A 22,793-nucleotide genomic window follows, 5' to 3' on the forward strand; every position below is an offset into this window, starting at 1 on the left:
TTCATCTCCCATTTAGGCATCTGAAAAAGGGGCCAGACTTTAGAAAGAGCTCAGCAGCCAAGAACTCCTAATGTTCTCATCGTTCTCAACAGGAGTTGCTGTGTACGGAGCTCCTTTGAAAATCTGACCCAAGTGCATCAGAGAAATCCCTTAAAATGAATACCTGCTAAAGGAATGACCTGGTTAAATTAATAACATCAAGGACACCAAGAGTGAAAATGCTACTGAAATAGATAACTTCCATGGATACCTGTTTTGTAACAAACCTAAAGGTATTTCATAATGGAAGGTAACCCTCTTAAGAGTAGCTACCAGGCTAGTTAGGCCAAAAAAAAACCCCACCTCAAAGCAAAAAAAGATCTACTTTTAAATTGTCTTAATTTGAGACGGAATATCCCTCAAAATACAAAACATTCTCCTTCTGTGTGTGTGTGTCTGAGAGAGATTTCTTTTTTAAAAACCTCTCACTTTGCTGCTGTTGAATTGAAAAACAAAGCAAGGTCCACTATTTTTGTGAGGACCACAACAGACAATCTGTGCTCCCTCTTCTGGCTCATATTTGCTGTCCTGAAGATTAACCAACACAATTTCTCAGTGGATGATGCTGGACTGGCTCACAAACTGAGACATCTCAGAATAAGACATCAGACAGAATGAAGCTGGGGTTTGTTAGACAAAAGCTGTGCTATGTAATTTCAATTCCATTTCAAACATTGGTGGAGAGAGGAAAGAATCAATGGATCAAACTCTGGTGTCCTGGGCTTACATTTTCAAAAGTGACTAGTGATTTTGGAGGGGCTCAACTTGAGACTTGTTAAAGGGGTCTGATTTTCAGAAGCATTGACACCTGTCCTCTGAAAGTTGTCTCAAAATTGGCCATCCAAAATCACTAGTCACTTTTGAAAATTTAGGCCCTTAATCATTTCTTTCTATGGGCCCAAGTAGGGACAGTAAGGTTTGCTACCATGTTTGCCAAATGGAAAAGGGCAAAACTAGTAGGGAAATAAAACAATAATTTTGATCATCTAAAAGGCTCTGACTAACCAACAATGACAAAAACAAATTAGGAACCTACTTCTGACTTGTAGTGCCCTGAAAAATGAAGACCCCATGAAAGAAATAAGGCCTGTCTGATGTTTGCACAAGGCTGTGTGATCCATGAAAATTTCCATTGTGGAACAATGGATGGTCATTGCTAAATGGAGTACAAAAGGCTGATCTCTCACTTCAGAAATAAAATGCAATTTTTTCAGTTAGGCTCTGTGTAAGCCTGAAAGCTTGTCTCTCACTAACAGAAGCTGGTCCAATACAAGATATTACCTCATCCCCCTTTTCTCTCTAATATCCTGGGATCGACACAGTTACAACAACACTGCATACTCCCTCCTCCACCTCACCCAAAGTAACACCTGTTTTAAAAAAATCATTGCCTGTTTTTTTCAGTGTGTAGTGGTACAGCAGTCTCAGACATGTTACCAAATTGCAAGAGCAAGAAGCTTTATATTTCTTGGATCACTCATTGGTGTATAACTTTATTTAGTTGCTTGCATGATGAGGAAAAGGGGAAGGGATGTCCCCTAATGGTCAGAGCACTAGCTCACTATAACCCCTTGTGCTCAAGTATCTAGGTTGGTGGTAGTACCTTGCAGCTCAAATTCGCAATCAGCAGATGCGCCTCGTGCAGCGGTTCCCAAATGGTGGGTCACAACCCCATGTCATCAGCAGATGGGGTCGCAGCCATACCCTAGCGTGCAGAAGATGCCATTTTGCCTTGCACAGCATGACTTTGCATGTATGGCATGTGAGATGTCACGATGCACAGAAGACACCATTTTGCTCTACAAAATAGCAAAAGTTATTTTTTCCTCCTGAGATCACAGGCTATGTGCTGAAAATGTGTGTAATAATGCATGATGCATGACTCAATGCCATGAGGAAATTATGCTGAGCTCCTCATGTTCTGCAGATGTAGTATATCCTCAATCAATCCGTGAATGAAGAGAGCTGACTGCTGACAGGGTAAAGTACATCTGACCTTTTTCATTAGAAAAATACAAAACAACCCCCTCCATACACACACACAAAAGCCTCCCCAACCAATTCCATACAATCCCTGCCTTGAAATTACTGCTCACTCTCTGTGTCTGCCTTTGTCTCTCTTCGATTTAGGGTGAATGCAATTGAAAATGTCAGAGATGCAGCTCATAGCTAACGTAAGAAGAGGATTACAGTTTTCCTGACATAGGAGGAGGGGGATTACAACAATGCATCTGACGTAGGAGGGGACAGATTACAGTGTATCTGAAATAGTAGCAGTTATAGGAAAATTATTTACAGGGATGGATGGAAAATGAATTTAATATGTTCTGCCAGAGAAGGACAATAAGACATGCTGTAACAGTACTTCCACTTTCTGTAAAAGCCACATTTCTCACTTGTCCATCAGCAAAAACAATCTGTACTATGCTACAGGAACCATCAGATGCAAATATCTTATTAATCTCTAAGGAAGGATACCTGTTTTCGTAACTTGTTCATTTGCTAAGGTCTCTTATTAGCAGCTCAGACAATAAGAGGATATATCTGTTTTTCCCATAGGCTACCAGTACTACAAGCATCTTGCTGCACTTGTGACTTTTATTTTGTTTCTGTTTTCTTCCAAACTAGCAATTCAGTATACAGGATACAATAGTGCTGTTAATACCCTGTTCAAAACAGGCTGTACATACCAACCTGCCAGGCAGAGGTACAGACAGGCACAAGCAGATTAAATGATTACTTGGGACACCAAGAAAATAATAACCCTTGAGTTTCAAACAACAGGAAAGCAAAACAAATCTCAAAACCGAACACATTATAAAGGGGGGGTTTCACATTCATTTTTACTAGGGAGGGATGAAAAGTGACCTACCATAATTATAGAAAGGGGGATGGCTCAGATAGTGGGACATAAAACCTGTCACCTGTAGGTCATGAATTCAGATCCAGATCAAAAGGGACCCAAAGTTGTTACCATCTAAAGGCTCTTGGGGGGGCCTATAGATAATAAATAGCTGCAATTAGTAGCCTCAGTTCATTTCCCATCCCTGTGCCACGTCACTAAAAACTCCACCACAATGGCACAAAGTGCTCAATCCAACTCCCAGCAGAAGGCCAATGTCTGAATGAGCATGCAGCCTGAATTATTCTCCTGTCCCTCCATGTCAGGGTTTAGGCATATTTATGGCTGGGAGTGGGGAAAAAGGGCTCTGGTTCTGTATGTGCTGTCACTGATCTGGGGATAAATGGAGGACCTCAGTCTCCAGGGAGGCCAGGAAAATCACATGAAAATGTTAAACATTCCTAAACAAAATATTGCAGTGGCTCAGATTCTCTTCCACCTTCTGGCCTGCCCCAGGGACGTTTCCCCTCTGATTTGCTGCATGCTACTGAAATGTGTTGAATGTTGAATGGATTCCCAACTCTCCTCATAGGGCGGGTTCTGACCAGCTGCAGAGCCTGCAGTTGCAAAGGTCCGGCACAGGAAGGTACAGAGGCCTGAGCCAGTGCTTGCAGAGCGGTTCAGTGTGCCCCTCTCGCTACACCTCCCTCAGTTGCCCATTTTAACAGTTTATCCTGCAGGACAAATTCATTTCATTGTACCAGCACATCCCAATGAAATGACTTCACATTTTGATGAAACATCATTAAGTAACAGAAACAAAAGATCTTTGTTGTGCTTATAATTATGCAACCGCAATGCAGCATTGTGATTGAATGACATGTCAATCGTTTGACCTATGTTTCAGTACATCCATGTGATGCACCAGTATGCAACTGACTCCCTCTGAAATCAGGAATCTTTTTCAAACATTGGGGTGGTGACCCTAACTTTTACAGTGTGATGTCAAATCTACCCTTGCATTGTGTTACCAATACTTATTTGGTGATCTAATCAAAAGTAGGTCTTTGTCTTTAAAACTTATATCTTCATTTTACTTTACTTTTAATGTGACTAAATCGTCTATATGTCTAGGGACAAAATACATATCATTTGTACACTGCCCTGGCTAGTTTCAGACCTGATGTTCGCGAGCACAACTCTGTTGACTTAAACAAGGTTGCATCTGCTTGCAGCACCTCTGCAACTGGTCCAACAAACTTATTTATTTCCAACACAAACACACTGGTGTGTCTTGGTTTTTTTGTTTTTTTGAGGAATGCAGTTATGAATACCAACTGTGACGGAGTAATCCTACAATAACAAACGAGGCTTCCACCAACTAGGGAGGGCAAAATGGCAATAAGGAAATAGATTTCAGTTTTTTCCTTTTTCTGTGTGGGAATGGTTAGTATCATTGCAATTGTCTTGGAACCATTTAAATAAATAATTAGGGACTGGATCTTTCCATCCTGTGGAAATACCTGCAGGGTGAGCTCTGGAAGGAAGACTATTCTATAAGCATTTTGCCCAAATCTCTCTCCATCCAAGGAGAGGGAGAGCGTGTGTGCCCCCAAATGCAGAAGAGCTCACAGTTCTGTTCTCAAGAAACTCACAAGGAGCATCCTTGTGAAAAGCCTGTGCCTCAGCCCTGATTCATGGACACTCTGCCCTGCTCCCCAAATCTCTGATAGCAAGCCTGCACTGGAACCATGCTTTACAGGGCCAGCGCTGTTTCTTGGGATTCCTCCTCCGGGAGGCTTCCTCTAAGTGGCTGTGCTGGGAGCAATCATGAACCACAGGTTTGCAAACAGAACAGAATTTTCAAAGGGATGCTGCAAGTGACAGGTACAGTATGGACTCATTTATTTAACCTACCATACAATTAAAAACAACATCCTGGTCCTGACCCTTATAAACCCAATGCCTTCATTGCAGGAGCTTGGCATGCCTGGCTGGCTGTGTTAGGGATCGCGGATGCAGATGTGCACCTCTCCATCACTCTCTCATTCTCCTTGCCTCCTCCAATGTAGGCAGTTTCCTGATATGTAGGGCCTGACTCTCCCCTGCCTTGTACTCTGTGCAGCATTTCACACTCACTTGCCACAGGTGTAAATGTCTGCACAAGATGCAAGCAGAAAAGAATCAGACCCTTGCACCAAGAGCACCAAATTCTTGTAAATTCCAGCTCTCTGCTCCAGTTTGGAAACCATGAATCACAAGTACTTTTTACAAAGTTACTGTTGTGGTATGTTAAACTTTGGGCTTGTGTGTCTAAAGCGTTCCTTGGAAATATCAGTTCTGTTTGCTGTCTTGAAACACCTAATATTGAAAGAAAACAGCAACTATAATAACTATATAGATAAAGGAGGGAAAGATCCACTCTAGCAAAGGAACTGTTGTTAATGTAATGTTTTCTTTCTAATATCTGGGGCACTGTTCGCATACAGTTGCTTTTGTAAATGCGGTTTATGCTTCATCTCATCTTCATGAGCTCCACTGAGAATAGAGAGTTAGCTTAATAATAATAATTAATAAAAATTGAATGTTTGTCATGTGAGGTTCTCAGAGCACTTGCACACATTAACTGATCCTCACACCACTCCGTGAGCTTTATCACCCCCATCTTACAGAATGGTACAGAGATCAAGGTCACACAACAAGTCAGTGTTATACCCTTGTATTGAATCTGACTCCAGACTCCCAATTCCCAGTGCTACAAGACTATGTTCTCTCACCTACATTTCATCCTCATGTATTTCTGTACCATGCCTACTCACAGTAACTAAGTGGAAGGGCCAGTGTGATATGGATGTCCGAACTGCATGCATTCATAAAGCAAAACAAAGCTTGAGAGCTTCATTTTAAGTCTGAAGGTTTGAACAGTGACCCATCCATTATTCCTGGGGGGAAAATATCTGAAATGTAATTTTTCTTTTAATGGGACAGTGTCAAACTTGTTTAAACATACGAAAAGACATATGCCTTGAAAGTTCTCCTGTATTGTTTGTAAGTCTCACCTCTGATCCCAGTAAAGTATTTTTTAATTAAAAGAATGATTTTGCTGTAGCCAGAAATTAGAAAAATCCCATCCAATTTATTGAACATCCCAATGGAACAAACAGGTATATATGGCATAGAATTATGTAGATAACATGCAGCTCATGAACCGTGTAATTGACTGACTTATAAAGAGTAAACTGCAAAGGCTAAAGCTCCTGCATCCAAGGTATCATCTTAATCCAGACAGTCAAGCTGAACATTGCATGCTAGGACCTGTCTTCTAATAAGCTCTGTATTAAAGATGAGGATTGCTGCATTGTTCCATTTAATGCAAATTAGGTTAAGCCTTTGGGCTCCTGGCATGTGGCCAAAGTGCCAGCTATTCATCTGAGCAAAGTCTGTGCATGACCCTGGCGGCAGCAGATCAATTTAAATAGAAGAAATGGCAGGAGTCATGGTAGGGTGACCCAGCATTTGGGACAAACTTTCAAGGTTAAATCACATTTTTAGACCTAGACACTAGGTGGATTATTGGTTCACATACTGTGTTAAAGCTGAATATATATACTTATCCCAATGCACCTTTCTATGTCTCTTTGAAAATGTGGCCTAAGACCAACCATTTGAATGCTTCCAGCATGCTGGAGCTTGACCCAAATGACACACCTTTTCCTCTAAGGTCTTGTGCCTCATCTCTTGCATGCATAGGGTTAACAGTCTTGCCAACTCCAAGGATTCCAAAATCATGAGTCAGGCCCCAACGTATCATGAGATAGACCTAAAAACCCACAGGACTTTCAAAAACAATAATTTTTTTGGTGCCTATTTGTTGTATGGGTTTTTGAGACTGGGGGGTTCCTGGTTTCCCATCCCCATGACTCTGCAAGCTGGAAGCCCTTTCCTTTTCAATGAAAGCAAAGCCAGGCTCTCCTGTAATGAAATGGCCCCGGGGAGCTAGGGCTTTAAGAAAAACACCAAAGCCTGCCTTACATGCCAGATAATAGTGGGGGCTGGCAACAAGTGCCCTCCCACCCTCACTCCCTGCACGCAGGGTTTAATCCCCACGCCACCACGGTTCTCTTCCAGCTTCCAGTCTGTGCCGCTGCTGCTCCAGCAAACGAAGGGTTAATCCCCCCGGGCCTTTTTGGCGCAAGCTTGCCGGGGGTTGGTGCCAGGGAGCGTGGCGGCTACACTTACACCGGAGCCCGCTGTCTAGATAGGGTGCCCCACACGGTACTCCCAGGCCAGGAACCCCCATGGTAAAAATACATGTTTTGCCGAGTGCAGACGGGCTACCGCGGGGTTAACGTCCCCGGCTGGGCCCCGGCCCCGCAGGGGTTAAGGGCCCCGGGGTGGTCCCAGCCGTCAGGGGCTCATGTGGTCTGGGGCGGCTTCCTGAGTCACTTCGGCTCCGGCGCGCCGAGGGTTAATTCATGGCCCGGCTCCCGCCCACTGGGGGTTAGTCCGGGCCGCGGCGGCTCCAGCAGGGGGCGACCCCGCAATGATAACAAACGGGTCACGTGACGCCGGGGACAGGTGCCCGGTTGTCCCCCCCCCCCCCCTTTTGCCCTGACGTCACCGCCCATTGGTCTCCGGGGCGACGGCTCCATCAGCCCGCGCGTCAGAACAGCTCGTCTCTTGGCAACGGCCCGATGTCTCGCTCTCATTCAGCCTCGCGCTTGGGCGCGCGTCCCTCTGGCGTCAAAGTGACGTCAATGGGTCTGTCTCGGTTTTCGGGCGAGGAGGGGGGGGCAGTGGGCGGGAGTAGAGGGATCCCGCGTGCTCCTCTGCCCCCAGCAGCACGCCCAGAGCGCGCGGAGGCAGCCGCTGGAACAGTAGCGCCGCGAGAGCCGGGGACTGGGGAGCCCCCGCGCGCAGGTACCCGGGGCCGCGGCGGCGGCGGCGGCGCTGTCTGAGGGGCGGGCGGGGGGAGCCGCGGCGCTGGGGCAGCGCTGGCCGCCGGAGCTGCGGGAGGAAGCGTGGCCGCGGCGGGGACAGGAGCGAAGCGCCCCGAAGTGCCAAGTTATCCCCCCCTCCCCTCGGCGGGCGCTGGGCTCCTCTCCGCAGCCCAGTGCGCGCCCGGCGGGGATGCCTGTGGCTGGGTCGCGGAGGCTCCGCGGGCAGCGCTGCGGTGCCTGCCGGGTGCTCGGGGCTGCGGCAGAGTGTGGGGTGGGGGGCGGCTGCTGTCAGCGATGGGCTGGGGGACTGGGTTGGCAGCGGCTGCGTGACCAGAGAGCAAGGGTGAAGAATGAGGGCGGGAGGTGCGGGGTAGTAGGCGCCCACATAAGACAAAGCCCCAATATTGGGAGTGTTTCTATTCAATCGGGGCACCTGGCCGCTAGGATTGGGAAGCTCTTCCAAGGGGAACGAGGTGGAGGGCTGGATCCCAGGGATCGGAAAAGCGCATGGCTGTGAACGGGACTGGGGTGTCTCTATGAGCCGCTCTTCGCGGCCAGTCCCTAATCCCGGGCGTTTGCTAGGAAGAGACTCTCCCGGGCCGTTTCATAACTAACCTCGGGCTCTGAGCGAAGCGCAGGCGAAAGTTGCTCCGTGTCTCCAAGAAGTTGGGTTGTGCGGTCTGCCTGACTAGTTCAAAGCTTTCCACCCTGCACAATTTAAAGATTCGGTGAAACCTTTAAAATCTGATTAGTGTTGTTAGTTTTCATCTGGAGGAGAAAGCAAAAGCTCCTTTTGATTTATCAGCGTCTCTTATCTTTACACAGGTGCAAGGCTTAAAGAGGAGCGCTTATGCATACCTTCTAAATATTGCTTGTTGCCCACCAAAATCTAAGCCATGGTGATCATGTCAGATTATACCTCTGTTCCCACTCCAAGTCAAGCCCAGCGAAGGCCTCTCCGGGTTGGATTTTATGATATTGAGAGGACCTTGGGGAAAGGAAATTTTGCAGTGGTAAAGCTGGCCAGGCACAGAGTAACCAAAACGCAGGTGGGTGTGAAATCTACTCTATAGTTTCATATAGGAAACCAAATTTTAAAGGGCATGAAACTTTCTGGGTAAGTTTTTCCCCCTACCTCCTCAAATGTGGTGAAATAAACTAACATACAGTAAGACTCTGATAATCTATCATCTTGATTCTATTTTGTATAGTGTGTGATAGTAATAATTGATAAAACTATAGGTGAGGGTTTTTTGTTCGTTTCTTAGTGGTATAATAAACACATCTGATGTAAAATAAAAACACAAGAATAGATTTAAGAAAATATTGCCAACTGTTTTAACACTTCAGTTTAATTATTTAGCCCTATGTGGATTCTTAGAGAGTAGCTAGGGTTGTGCAAATTTAAAATAATTTGTGTAGAAAGAGCATAAAATCTTATTTAGACTTTCTTAATTTGTTTTTCATTAAATGAGGAAGTTTATTCAGAAAAAAAACCTAAGAATTTTGCATTTTTAAATCTATATATGAGTAAAGAGTTTTCTTATTAGTTGGTTTATAAATTAAACTACATTTGTAATATGTGTGTTTAAAACCAGACTAGGCAATGCAATAGAAAATAGTTTATCGGGGATGATCCTGCATTAAGGGGGTATGGACTAGGTGACTTAATAGGTCCTTTGCCCTTTGCAGAAATCAGAACTATAGTTATTTGGGCATAAGCTTTCGTGAGCTACAGCTCACTTCATCAGATGTAGCTCACGAAAGCTTATGCTCTAACAAATGTGTTAGTCTCTAAGGTGCCACAAGTACTCCTTTTCTTTTTGCGGATACAGAATAACACGGCTGCTACTCTGAGAACTATAGTTCTGTTCATTACTTTATGTGTAACCTTTTTATGTGAAATAGAGAAATTAAAATATATAATATAGCCTGCACTTAATAATGGAAACAAGAATCAGTTTGGCAGAACTTATACACTTTAAAATTGTTTTGTTTGAACTATTCAGAATTTCAGCAGCATAAGTACATATTTTATATCTGTCTGGGTTTGTGTTTTAAATTTATAGGTTGCAATAAAGATAATAGACAAAACAAGATTAGATCCAAGCAACCTGGAGAAAATTTATAGAGAGGTCCAGATAATGAAGCTTTTGAACCATCCCCACATTATCAAGCTGTATCAGGTAAGGTCTGTTCTGATGATTGCATTCATGTTAGGGCTACTTGCATCCCATGGGTTTGGTTGCTAATGATCTTATCTTGCACATGGTTCTAAATTGCACGTGCAGGGAGAGAACTCACATTGTACTTTTTTGAAGTATTTAAACAAATACAATAAGCATTGTATTTAATATATTTTTTTAGTGTTCTCTTTGAGCAGCTTTATCATATGATTAACCTCAGTGGGTTTTTTTAATTTTTAAGTAATTTTAGTGGAAAGAGTCAAAATTGACTCAAGTTAGTTTTGGATCAAATAGAATTGATCTTGAAATTGATGGAATTGGCTACTTGTATTATTAAGGAACTCGTTTTCCTCCTGATTCTTCTGCTTTTTCAGTTTTTAAGAGCTATAGAAATATCCTACTTGCACATTATACTAGCAAAATTTAAGCTCTTGTAAAATAAAACAGAACCAAACTTGAACGTCATCTTTGTTGAAATCTCGCAAATAATGAATCAAAGGTCAAACTGAGCTGTTCTAAAATTTGTGAATTAAAAAAAATGCATTTTTTTACCTTTTATTTAAAGACTTTACAGCTACAGGCCATTATGCATTTGTTTGCTCTTTACACTAATCATGTTTGTTAGTTTTGGAAACTTAACCAAAAAACCAAAACCCCAACATCTTCCACATTTTATTTTGTGTGTGGGTATTTTAATTTAATTCAGTTCTTGTTCCAATAAGTATTAAGTGTAAGGACAAACTAGTGTGCTGTGCAGAAAATGGGATCACTGCTGCCTGATGAGCAAGGGCTGCTTTGCAAATGCTAAATACTGTATTTGATCTAATTGGCATTTGGTGTAAGTTCCCCCTAATCGTCTTAAACAGTACCATGTGGATTTAAGAAGATGTGGTATCACGATTTGTTTGTGACGGGGGGGGAAGGGTAAATGATGGATTAAGAAACCTAGCAGCAGGTCTGAAATGCAGTGTGAAGTAGAAAATACTATCATCAGTTTGGATCTTTACTTTTTTTTTTTTTTTTTTAAACTGTTGTGGAGGTCAATTAACACACAGTAGAGTAGAAGAGCCAGTAAGGCAGGTGTTTAAGTGAAGACATTGGTTATTAAAGCGCTTAACACCCATTGAGTACTTGATCTTATATTATTAGTCGTGAAAACATTATTTGGCATTAATGTTTGATTGACGTCACTCTTGCCTGTAGAGCTATATAGGATACATAAAGGTATTGTAACCGTTCTGTGGATTGCACTTCAGTGGAATGATGCAGGTGAAAATTGTATTTCAAGGCTCTAGAAAAATTAGCTTAAATCCCACCTTGTTGAACCAGATTGTTTAACTGAACAAATGACACAGGTAATAGATCATAGTTTAACTTTCCAACTGAATTTTCTCTTTTTTTGTTGTTGTTGTAACTGATATTGTACCTATTTGTTGGTGTCTGAAAAGTAGGGGTGGAATTAGATGACATATCAGTGTTGATGGGTTTTTTTGTGTTTTAGTTTCAACACCAGCATCTAACTTTCATCCAGCTGGCACCTTTCCCAGAACACTTAAACTCCTTCTCTTCAGTTTTTTAAAATTGGAAACCTTGCTTCCTTTTCTCCCTTTTTTTTATTTGTTTTCGTTTGTGCGTGGCATGGCAGGGAGAGGGCAGGGGAGAGGAGCGCTCCCTTCCCTCTCTTTGACATAGATCCTTTTTCAAAGAAAGTTGAAAATTATGGCCTCTGAAGTAGCATTGACACCTGTTTGGTTTTTGTAAGCCTCTGCCGAAGGAGCAAAAAATACAATTCTCATTGAAGAGCCATTCTCGGTAAATGGTTCATGTTAACATTTGAAACAAAAAGGAAAATAAATATGTGAAATGCTGTATGCGGTTGTTTTGGTTTGGGGGATTGGAGGGGGTCTTCCAAAAAAAGGAAGTATATTGGCTAGTTTGGGACCCATTTTATAGAAGTCAGTAGCAAATGTTTAAAAGTAAATCAGTACTAGCTCAGTAAATGAACTTTTGGCTAGGATTGATGCTTGCTGTTGACAGACATGGAGCAGTACAGTTTGCTCAAACAGCAAGCTTTTGTTGCTTGCCCGGCAGAGCTGTCACCTTGCAGGCTAAGGTATCATATCTGATACCAGGTGGGACTGGGGTATATGATATCGCTTCTTCACTGTGTTCTTGCTGTAAATATCTGCTCTAATGATCTCAGTATCGTCTAGCCTTTTTAGCAGAAAGTCCTTGAATTCCAGAAACCCGTTCTTTAATTTAAAATGTCCTTGAGTGATCAAAAGCGATTACTGAACTCTGTTTTCATTTAAAAATGTATTGCAATTGAAGTAAAGCTTGCCGAAATACTCCATAAGCCTATTTCATAGACATTTGAGGGCATGGGGGGGGGGGGGGGAAGAATATGGAGGAAGCAAGCAATTGTGTATGTTAGTTATGCAAGCATTAATTCATTATCTTTCTGAATAGCTCTATATGTGAAAGGAGTACTGCGGTTCAGGAATGAAAGCCTTTGGGTTGCTGCCTATAGTTGCTGTAAATAATTGCACTAAGAGGTTCTAGATTTAGGACATGCATTTTTTTCATAAAAACAATTTGAGATCTGTCACATGTCCTAATTTTTGTCTTGACAGGTTATGGAGACAAAGGATATGCTTTACATTGTTACTGAGTTTGCAAAAAATGGAGAAATGTTTGGTAAGTTCTCACTGAAATAACTAACACTTACCTAGATTTAGAAAACCCTACTTTATTGTTGGTAGTCATGTAAGGTAATAAGATATGTTTTTGACATAGTGTTAAAGGTTTCCCAGAAGTCGGAGTCAGGTGTCACAAATACCAAGTGGTGAATGCAGCTTTGTCAGGATAATGAAAACATACTGCCAGGTGTTAATTCTTGTTCATATTTATTTTTGTGTGCTACAGATCATTTGACTTCCAATGGACACTTAAGCGAGAGTGAAGCTCGAAAGAAGTTCTGGCAGATCCTTTCTGCAGTGGAATACTGTCACAGCCATCACATAGTGCACAGGGATCTCAAAACTGAGAACCTTCTGTTAGATGCGAGTATGAATATCAAGTTAGCAGGTGAGAACATTTACATGGTTACTTTTGCTAAAATATAAAGCAGGAAATGAAATCCTGTTTCTATAGTCTTAGAGATAGGTGATCCTATAAATATGTACAATAAAATAAAACTTTTAAAAACTGCTGTATAGATGCACATACTGATAGTACTATTTTTCTGAATATATCCTCTTGTTGAAAAAACCTAGGTTAAATGTGTAGAACTTCTATGCAATAAGGGCTTGTGTACTTGATGAGATAAGGCATACTACAGCAGTGTGATTTCTTAAGTGCCCTAACATATAACACATTAATTGATCCATGTAGACCCTGCTGGTGCACGGTAAAATTCCCCTAAGTGCACTAGGGAATTGTACTGTGTATTACCCACCATGTAGGCAAGCCTTAAGTCATGGTTTTCCTTCGTTTACTCTGATTTTGAAATGTTAACCTGGTATTTAATGAAGTCTCACTTCAGACTCTTCTCTTTACTTCAGACTTTGGATTTGGAAATTTCTACAAATCAGGGGAGCCCCTCTCCACTTGGTGTGGAAGCCCACCTTATGCAGCTCCTGAAGTTTTTGAAGGCAAGGAATACGAAGGACCTCACCTTGATATATGGGTAAGCTTTGTTCTATAGCGTTCACGTTTTATGCATCATCAAACTCTTTCTGGGCTTTTATGATTGCTAACTGTACTCCAGTCCCTTACATGCTGTGCTATTTTCTGTTAACAGAGCCTTGGTGTGGTGCTGTATGTCCTCGTTTGTGGCTCTCTGCCTTTTGATGGACCCAATTTACCAACTCTGAGACAAAGAGTGCTGGAGGGACGATTCCGCATCCCCTACTTCATGTCCCAAGGTACGTTTCCTGGAATCTTAACACCAGAAAAGGGGCTACCAACAGGGGGTTGATTGGTAATCTGGGTCTTTTGTGAAGGAATCAGTTTTCTGCCTCTCCATCTGTTAGATTTTGCGTTTGTATCTTTTCAGGGCAATGACAGATGGGAATATTTTGCAATCGCACATTGCGCTTTCCCTTTCTTAGGTTTTCAGCAGAGTTTCTTTAGTGTTGTACTTGCAGTATACACTAGCACATTTTCTTTCCTGGGATCTGTTATGCATCTAAAGGGTTTACACTTTTTTTTCTTTTTTAGATTCAGTATAGATTTATTTATTTATTTATTTTAATGGCTAATTCACACTCTTGCTGGAGAAATAAGTGTTTTGTTTTTTTTAAATAGCATTTTAATGATATTGGGCTGTAATTCTTAGGTGGGTGTAGTTCTCAAAATATTGTAACTGTACACAAGTGGTATATTTTAAAATTTCAGAATATGCTATCAAGGAAAGTAAAAATTATAAGGTTTAGCAATCTAGCTCATTTTTGAACAACCTTGTGAAAAGGGGAATTAAAGGATATTGTTACTACTGTGACCTAGGCCTTAATAGTATCCCTTACCTAATTTAATCTTAACAATATAATCAAAGCTGCTTACATACAAGTAAGTGCTAACATGCAGAACAGGAGCGTGTGTACGTAACGGACTATGTGCCAAATTCAGATTTACTGTAAGTGGATGAAACATCTGTAGAATTGCACCCACTTAAAACTGGTCTGATATAATGTTGCTGAAGAGACTTCCTAGTGCTGTCTAAATGCAGCAGTAAAATAACTAATAGCCGCTTGTATGTGGCTGGCTTTTATTTTTACCACTTGTTAAAGGCATTTTCTTTTTGTCTAGACTGTGAAACACTAATCCGACGGATGCTAGTTGTGGACCCAACTAAACGAATAACCATTGCCCAGATAAAGCAGCACAAGTGGATGCAAGCAGACCCTTCTCTCCAGCAGCAGCAATCTTTGTCCTTCTCCATGCAGAACTACAACTCTAACCTGGGTGACTACAATGAGCAAGTCCTCGGGATCATGCAGACTCTTGGCATTGATAGGCGGAGAACAGTTGAGGTGAGCCGTAGCTTGCCCTGCTAGTATGAGTGGTGCTTACTTCTTAGATACTTGCTCATTCACTAATAAAGTGCCGATGGTTAGACAACACTTGCATGCAAACCAATTACTTAGGAAAGAACAAGAGGTTAGCTACTCAGTTTTATTTGTGTGTGTGTGTGTGTGTGTGTGTGTGTGTGTGTGTGTGTGTGTGTGTGTGATCAAAAATTAACTTTGATTCAATGTAACTATATAACGTTCAGTAAAATTTATCCACAAATTATTGGACACAGCGCTGTTAAACTCTGAGCCCCTGTTGCTGCTTTTTGAGTTCTTTAAGTTGATTTATCTGTATCTCAAGAATCCTTTTCATAATCTTCTAGTCTCTACAAAACAGCAGCTACAACCATTTTGCTGCAATTTATTACCTTCTCCTGGAGCGCCTCAAGGAGTACCGAAACAACCAGTTGTCCAATCGTCCAGTGACCGGCCGTCAGCAAAGACCAAGGAGCTCTGAGCTCAGCAACATTGAGGTAAGAAGGTGAATTATTTAATGTAAAGTCACATCTGCTGGTATTCTTATTCTGTTCATTTGATGTATCATTTACTTTATTTAGCAGACATTGCTAATGTCATGGGAAAGCCATAGAGAGGTCCTCTGAGTCAAACTTAATCTGTCCTCAAACTAAAGGGTACAGTATTCCATTCTTCAGCAGGCTGCTGATTGAATTTGGTGCTTGATTGAATACTAATGGCCCATTTCCTAATCACTGGCACTAGTTATGGTCCAAAGAACAGTCTCTCTCCAATGCTCGTCAGTAATTCACCAAATGATCAGGCTTCTCATTGAAATATACCCTTTCATAAGCACAGCAATTTAACTTCCTCTGGTTCCTTGTTACAGCCACCTCAGAGAGGTTCCATGAGTCAGTTAGATTTTCTTTTCTTTCATTCTTTTCTTAACAAAAAGAAGGGATGGTTGGGGTGGTGATTAAGACACAGAATTGACATCAGGCGATCTGGGTTATATTCCCTGCTTGCCACAGACTTCTTAAGACAACTGCCTGGAGGTGACATAACCTCTGTACTTCAGCTTTTCCATCTGTGAAAGGGAGCTTCATGGGTTCCTACTTGTGTGTGTGTGTGTGTGTGTGTGTGTGTGTGTGTGTTGAGAGGGTAAATTTGTTAATTCTTGCCAAATGTTTTGAGAAGCTTGGACTGAAGATGCTTTAGAAACTCAGTATGCAAACAACATTTGAAGTTTTGAATTGCAGTTTATAGGATGCCTTCTCTAAATCCTTTTTTTTTTTTTTTTTTTTGCCTTCAGATGCCTCAAGACAGCCTTGCAAGTGAATCCCTGAGATCATCTCTGCTTTACCATCAACCTCAGAACTTGATTCAGTCATCCTTGCAAGCAGAAATGGATTGTGACATGAACAGTCCATTACAGGTTGGTGCTCTCAGCTAAATGTCACCCACCCGGTTTTTATTGTTCTATCAATTTGACATGACAAAGGTTTAAAAGTATATTTAGCACTTGCCTGTTTCTGCCTCTCCACCCCTCCCTCCCCAAAATTTAAACATTAAGATATAAATACAGTGTCACAATGCCCTCTCATCACAATATGCATAATAAAGGCACAGTGAAGGGCTTTGCAAAGCTCTAACAAATGAGAATATTTTTTCAAAAATAAACAAATAGCTTTTCACTTATTTCATGTATTTTAATGTCTTTGCAGCCAGTATTCTTTCCTGTGGATCCCAACTTCAATGGTCTCTTCAGGAATCGCTCCATTTCTCCCAACAGTTTGCTAGAAACCACCATTAGTGAGGAGGTGAGGCAGGAGAAAGACCTGGAGGAGGAAATCAAGGCCTACAACCCTCTTCACCTCCCCAGCAACACCAGCAGGAGGCACACGCTGGCTGAAGTCACTACTCATTTCTATCCGTGTACCCCTCCATGTAAGTTCTGCAGGGAGGAAGGTCTCTGAAATACGGGCTGTGAGGGGTGGACTACAGTGACGGCTCCCGTAGAAGATTGCATACAGCAAATATCCGTGATTAATTGCTATTTTCACCACCATTCTGACTTAGAGTAGAGAAGGTCAGTAGTAAATGGTCTGCAATGTTCACTCATTGGGTATCTTTTTTTAAATTTAAATAACATGGTTTCTGAAAACTCTCCTAGAAATTACATAATATTGCCCAGTTGTATTACTTGGGAGAGACGCCAGCTAGCAGTAGTTTGGGAGTTTTTTTAGTAATTACCTACATATTTTTAAAGGGAAGTGTTCTTTCTTTATATCATACCCTCCAACTTCTTCCTGCACCCCTCCACTGCAGTAAAACCTCATAAAGTAAGTAGGGTCTCTCCTCTATTGGAATCAATAGAAACGTTGCCATTGACTTAGCTGGAGCAGGGGAGAGCCTTGTGCAATTTAAAAAAAAAACAAAAATCCGTGTTAGGGCTCTAGCGCCAAATAGCACACAGTTAAGTGCTGGTCTCAGGGAAACAAATTCCACATTGAGTGTGCACACTAGGTTGCAAGTGAACACTGAATTCAGATTGTTTTTGACCTCAGCAACCCTTGATGGAATCATGTCCTAGTACAACCTGAGTTGCTGTTCTATTGTTATCTGAGACTTCTGATGCTGGCAGGTTATGTATAGTTGCAGTGTAGGTGGACAGACTAATGTGATGGCAATTCTTTCTTCCTGTACACCATTTTGGAAATGTTCTCTCTTCACCTTCCCCTTCTCCCCTTCATCTGTAGGCATAGTCATTTCCTCTTCGACAAGCCCCACAGAAGGAACTAGTTCCGACAGCTGCCTCACCTCATCTTCAAACAGCTCAGTGGCTCTGAGCAGCTGTTTGGCAAATCAAGTAATGACTGGTAACCCAGCCACAGCCAGGATGACATCACCGTTTCTGACTTCCCAGTCTGACACTCCAGGGGTGCAAGCCCAGGACTGCATGGGAGGTGCTTCTTTGCTGCCTGTCAGCTTCCAGGAAGGAAGACGTGCATCTGATACCTCATTAACTCAAGGTAATTCCTTTCTTGCTGTATAGTTGGTTGTACGCTTTTCTAGTTAGCAACATGGTAATATTTTGGGAAGCTTACTCTGACTTATCGATCTTAGGGCCTTCTGTTGTATCCATCATGATAGTGCCATAGAACATGAGGGATAACTTGACTTCATGTAAGTCACCTACCCCAGAGGTTCCCAAATCCATGTACCAATATAGAATTTCCCATTTCTTTGACAGCTGTTCTTGGTGTTCTGCTCTTTTACACTGAGTCCAGTACGCCACTACTGCCCACTTCCAATCTAGTTGTAGAGACGCTCCCCGACTTGATGCAATCATTCTGTTCTAGAATTCCTTGCGTAATTCGAATTTTGCGTAAGTCAGTAACGTTATACCCAACCGTTATGCGCCCCCCTCCTCCCTAAAAAAAACCTCCCTATTTCTAGCTTACAGAACTTTTTCCGTAAATGCGGATTTGCGTAAGTCGGCTCTTGCGTAACCTGGGGAGCATCTGTACATGCCCCAAACCACAGTCTTGCAAGTGCGTAAGCTTCATTGTTGACTATAGGGCATGCAGATGAATGTGAAGTGTCTGTTTCACCTGAAGTCTCACTCTGGTAAACTAGTGCAGTTGCCCAGTGAGGTTGGGAATTGCTGATCAATGACGAAGTGAAGCACCCAGATGAGCATCCAGGCAAAATGCTAATGATGAATACACTTTTTTTTTTCTTGCCTCTAGGCTTGAAGGCATTTAGACAACAGTTACGAAAGAATGCTAGAGCCAAAGGTTTCCTTGGGCTGAACAAAATCAAGGGCTTTGCTCGCCAGGTGTGCCAGTCTTCATCAGCTCGGGCAGCACGCAGTGGCATGAGCCCTTTCCAGCATTCTCAGCAGAACACGTGCATGTACAGCAACGGAGGAAGCAGCAGAGAGGGCCGAAGCCTGCTAGAGGAGGTGCTGCAACAGCAGAGGTGAGAAAGCATGCTTAGCATAGAGACTTGAGGAAGGCGGGGACATATAATCCCTGTTGAACTTCCTCTGCAAAGAGCTGTTCTTTTTTCGTAGTACCTCATTTTTGGTTGGGGAATGAGGCTGAGGGTTAGGACGACTGGTTTCTCTTCCAGGCTCTTGCCCTGTGACAGTGGACAAGCCTCTTAACTTCTCTGTAACTCTGCTTATGTATTTGTGAAATGAGTATAATGCCGACCTATATATTTCACAGGAGCTCTTAGGTTTTAAGATCATCACGTAGATTTTAAGATAGTCACATCAAGTGCCATATGTATTGGAAGGGCAAAACATACTACTTCTGCCTGTCAGAGCTTTATTTTTGTTTAATTTTGGGGAAAGATACTTTCCTGTGGCATGGAGATAGGGCCGTGTAATTTGGTAGAGTTACAGCTCACAAGTGAAGCACAGTTCTTAGTCACTCAAATGTATATTCATAGTGGACCAAATTGTGCCCTAATTTCGCTGTTGTAACTTCCAAAGATTACCATATTTGTATCTAGTTTTACTAAACTGTTGCTCAAAATGCTTTTAATTGTCCCAGTAAAGTCGGCAGTGGTTAGGGAAGTGCTACAGGGAAGAACAGTGTGATCAAGAAGTATTAATTTCCTTCACTCTGGAATCTTATTCAGAATGCTCCAGTTACAGCATCACCAGTTGATCCAGCCAACATGTCACCAGCCCTCTCGGGTGTCTGCCACACGCTGCGTCCTTTCTCCTGACAGTACAGGCACTTACAAAACATCTAACTCTCTTCTGCTGTCAGAGCTACGAAGGGAGAACTCATTTGAGCTGGCATTTGGTGGCAACACCCAGCTGCTCCAACCTCACCTCTTTGGAGTCAGTGTCTCACCAGTGTCTTCAGCTGCTCATCTTCTAGACACTCAACTGTACATCAGCAGCAATGTCTCTCCGATTACCACCAACAATTTCTCTGTGCAGTCTCCGAGCTACGATGCTGTCACTTTGCAGAATGGGGACTGTGAAATGGAGGACCTCACTTCCAGCCAGCTGGGGAAATTTGTCCTGGTGAAATGAGAGCTCCTGCTGTTGTAGCTCACATCCCTCTTTTTATTTTTGCAAAGGACTTCCATCATCGTTCCACAGCATTAGTTCCATGGATTGCTGGTGGCGTGTGGATGAGTGACTCTCAGAAGCAATAAATTTTTGAAGTATGTGAAGAGGCTGTCTGGTTCAGAAAGCTAACAACTTTATAGAACTGAAACAAGCAATATGTATTTCTTTTGGCTTCTATTATTCTTGCACTGAACAAATATGAATAGAAACTGAAAAATGTTTTTGAAGAAAAATAATGAAGGGTGAAATGAGGGGTCGGTAGGGGGTGGGAAGCAGGGATGGATGAGGCTGGGTAGAACACTTTGGTACTGTACTTAAGTCAGACCAATACAGCTCTGCTGTTATGCAAGACTTTAACAGCTGTCAGTAGTGGTGACACAGCAGGGAGAGACTTTTCAAAGAAGGGACCAGAGCCTCCCTTTTTCAAAATATTCATCTATGGGCTTGTGAAGCTGATTACCTCTTAAAAAAAACAGTGGCATGCAACATTATGCATTGATAAAATTAAAAATGGAAGCATTGCCATTTGTTTTTGTTTAGTTGATACTCACTTTAAAGGAACCAACACCTCCTTCCTAAAAACACTTACGCTTTAAATGAAAACTGTGAACTTCTTGCTTGATATATCAGCTAGAACAGCTTAAAAACAAGTTCTAATAGTTAGCACAGAAGCAATTAATCTTTCTTGGAATTTTATCCCCTGATATCATGATCTAAATTGTGTAATGTCTTTTTTTTGTTTTGTTCTAAATCTCTAGGAATCTTTTCATAAATGTTGTCTAAGTTGTTTTCTGTGTATTCCTGCAGAGGCACTGGGATTGAAATTAGTAAAATTGGGCTCTGGGGTGGAACTACTTTTTTTCAAAAAGCCTCCCAGAGGTTGCCTTTGAAGTTGCCTGAGGGATATTTCTTAGTGCTGCACATTTTATTTCTGCTGCTAATTACATTTTTACGCATTTCATTATCCGGGTCCAGCTAGAACTGACTCTTGGGGAAACGTGCAATATCGAGGTTATAATTATACAAAGACAAAAGGAATAGGCTAGAACAGAATTCTACTCCTAAAGGAGTACAGCTATTTCTGAACAAAACGATTAAAACTGAGTGAAAGAGCACAATCTTTGGGTGTTTTGGTTTGGTTTGTTTGGGTTTTTTTTGGCATATTATCAATGAGGTTTTTGATTAGGTGTTTTTATGTATGGTTTTTAATACTGTATATGTGTATAAATAGGAAGCAGAAAACAATATATACACTACTTATTTTTTTATACTTTGTAATATGCTTTTATTGTGTTTCTGGTGTAAACTCCCTCTCTGACAGAGCGTGACTTATGTTGGTGTCAATGGAAGTTTGTGTGTATAAAGGGGAGAATAGACCATAACCTCCTACAAGAATTATTGGGGTGAGGGTTCAGCTTTGGTAGCAGGTGAGTAAGCAGTGAGCCAGTTTAGCCAAAAGTTACCATCTGAATGTCAGAAAAATAGTTTAATTCTATCTAAATGCTTAAAGGACCCAGGTCTTTAGTGTGACACAGGGTGCCTTCAAGTTACCTTGGCTTCTTGTAACCTGCAGTATTACACATTTTAAAAAAACAAAAAAAACCCTACTTTTTTAAAAAAGCCAAAGATCAACCAGGTTAATTGGTTTGAGGGGAAAGGGGTAAAGATGTTATGTGGCTCAGTGTCTGTGGCTTTTCATAAATTACCTTTTTATCTGTGTACAGTATCTGCGTGTCTGTATTGATATATCTCCAGCTTGCTGCTGCTGCTGCTGCTATGTGGTCTGGAAGCTTCAAGGTGTAGGGAAATGACTTTGATTGAATCTTCGACTGGTTGGTGCCTTGTAGCAGAGAAAACACCAAAGTCTCATGCTAATTTGCAAAGTGTTTTTTTGCTTTTTGTTTTTTTTTTTTAAAGAGGGGGAGGGAGAGAAGAAGCCAGCTCATCACAAAGCAGCAACTTTGCCATCATTGTCACATGAGATAGCACACTTACTTAATACACAGAATTGTTTTCTTTTCAATATTTGTTTTAATGCCATAGATCAAAGGCCACAGAAAGTCTTTTGTTTCCTGTTCTAAGCAATGACAAGCACTTTACTTTCATAGGTTTTTCTGTTTGTTTTTCCTTTTCCAATTGGTGTAGAGCCTCTTAGGAATTATTCCTGGAGCAGAAAGAGGTCACTTTTAATGTTTGGTTTTTGTAGATATCTTGACAGTGCTGTTCTGCAGACTGCAATGCAATAGGCTATTTAAAGACACTATGTGATTGGTTTAATTAAGATGTATAGTTTTATTTTTTACCATGACTGAACAGATCATTTTATTTCCTATGTTAAAATAAAAAATGTACACCAAAATGATTGATGTGTTATTTAATATTTAAATAAAAATGTTTTAAAATATTTTTGTCTTGTGTATTGTAACTTGATTCTGCAGGGCTTTTTCTTCTGAGATGCTCTGACATATCAACTTCGCTTATTTCTGTATGATTTATGGATTTTAGACTTCATTTAAAACTTGCATCCATAGGACATTACTGGCATTTTTATTACATTACTAAATAAGAGGAATAGCTGTTTTAGATGGCTGGTAATGGAGCCTTTCACCTGTAGGTAATGTCAAAATCCAGCCCACGTCTGTGGTAATCAAGTGATGGTAT

At 41.7% G+C, this 22,793-nt stretch overlaps 1 protein-coding gene across 4 annotated transcripts; it reads left to right on the forward strand.

Annotated features, from left to right (window-relative positions):
- The first annotated feature begins 7,542 nt into the window (after positions 1-7,542).
- SIK1 (salt inducible kinase 1) lies at positions 7,543-22,459 on the forward strand. 4 transcript variants are annotated; one of them, XM_043506600.1, is made up of 14 exons: positions 7,543-7,642; positions 8,647-8,870; positions 9,891-10,007; positions 12,641-12,704; positions 12,933-13,094; positions 13,571-13,695; positions 13,810-13,933; positions 14,817-15,040; positions 15,403-15,552; positions 16,347-16,469; positions 16,759-16,981; positions 17,794-18,066; positions 18,787-19,018; positions 19,688-22,459. In XM_043506600.1, the coding sequence occupies exons 2-14, from the start codon at positions 8,718-8,720 to the stop codon at positions 20,091-20,093; spliced, it is 2,376 nt and encodes a 791-aa protein (XP_043362535.1). In that variant the 5' UTR covers positions 7,543-7,642; positions 8,647-8,717; the 3' UTR covers positions 20,094-22,459. The 4 variants fall into 4 exon arrangements, with proteins under 4 accessions (XP_043362535.1, XP_038233448.1, XP_043362541.1 ...); XM_038377520.2 differs by having other exon boundaries at positions 7,545-7,801; XM_043506606.1 differs by lacking the exon at positions 7,543-7,642 and adding an exon at positions 7,669-7,801 and having other exon boundaries at positions 19,600-22,459.
- The last annotated feature ends 334 nt before the right edge of the window (positions 22,460-22,793 follow it).

Source organism: Dermochelys coriacea, chromosome 1 (genome assembly GCF_009764565.3).
Source record: "Dermochelys coriacea isolate rDerCor1 chromosome 1, rDerCor1.pri.v4, whole genome shotgun sequence".
Taxonomy (NCBI): Eukaryota; Metazoa; Chordata; order Testudines; family Dermochelyidae; genus Dermochelys; species Dermochelys coriacea.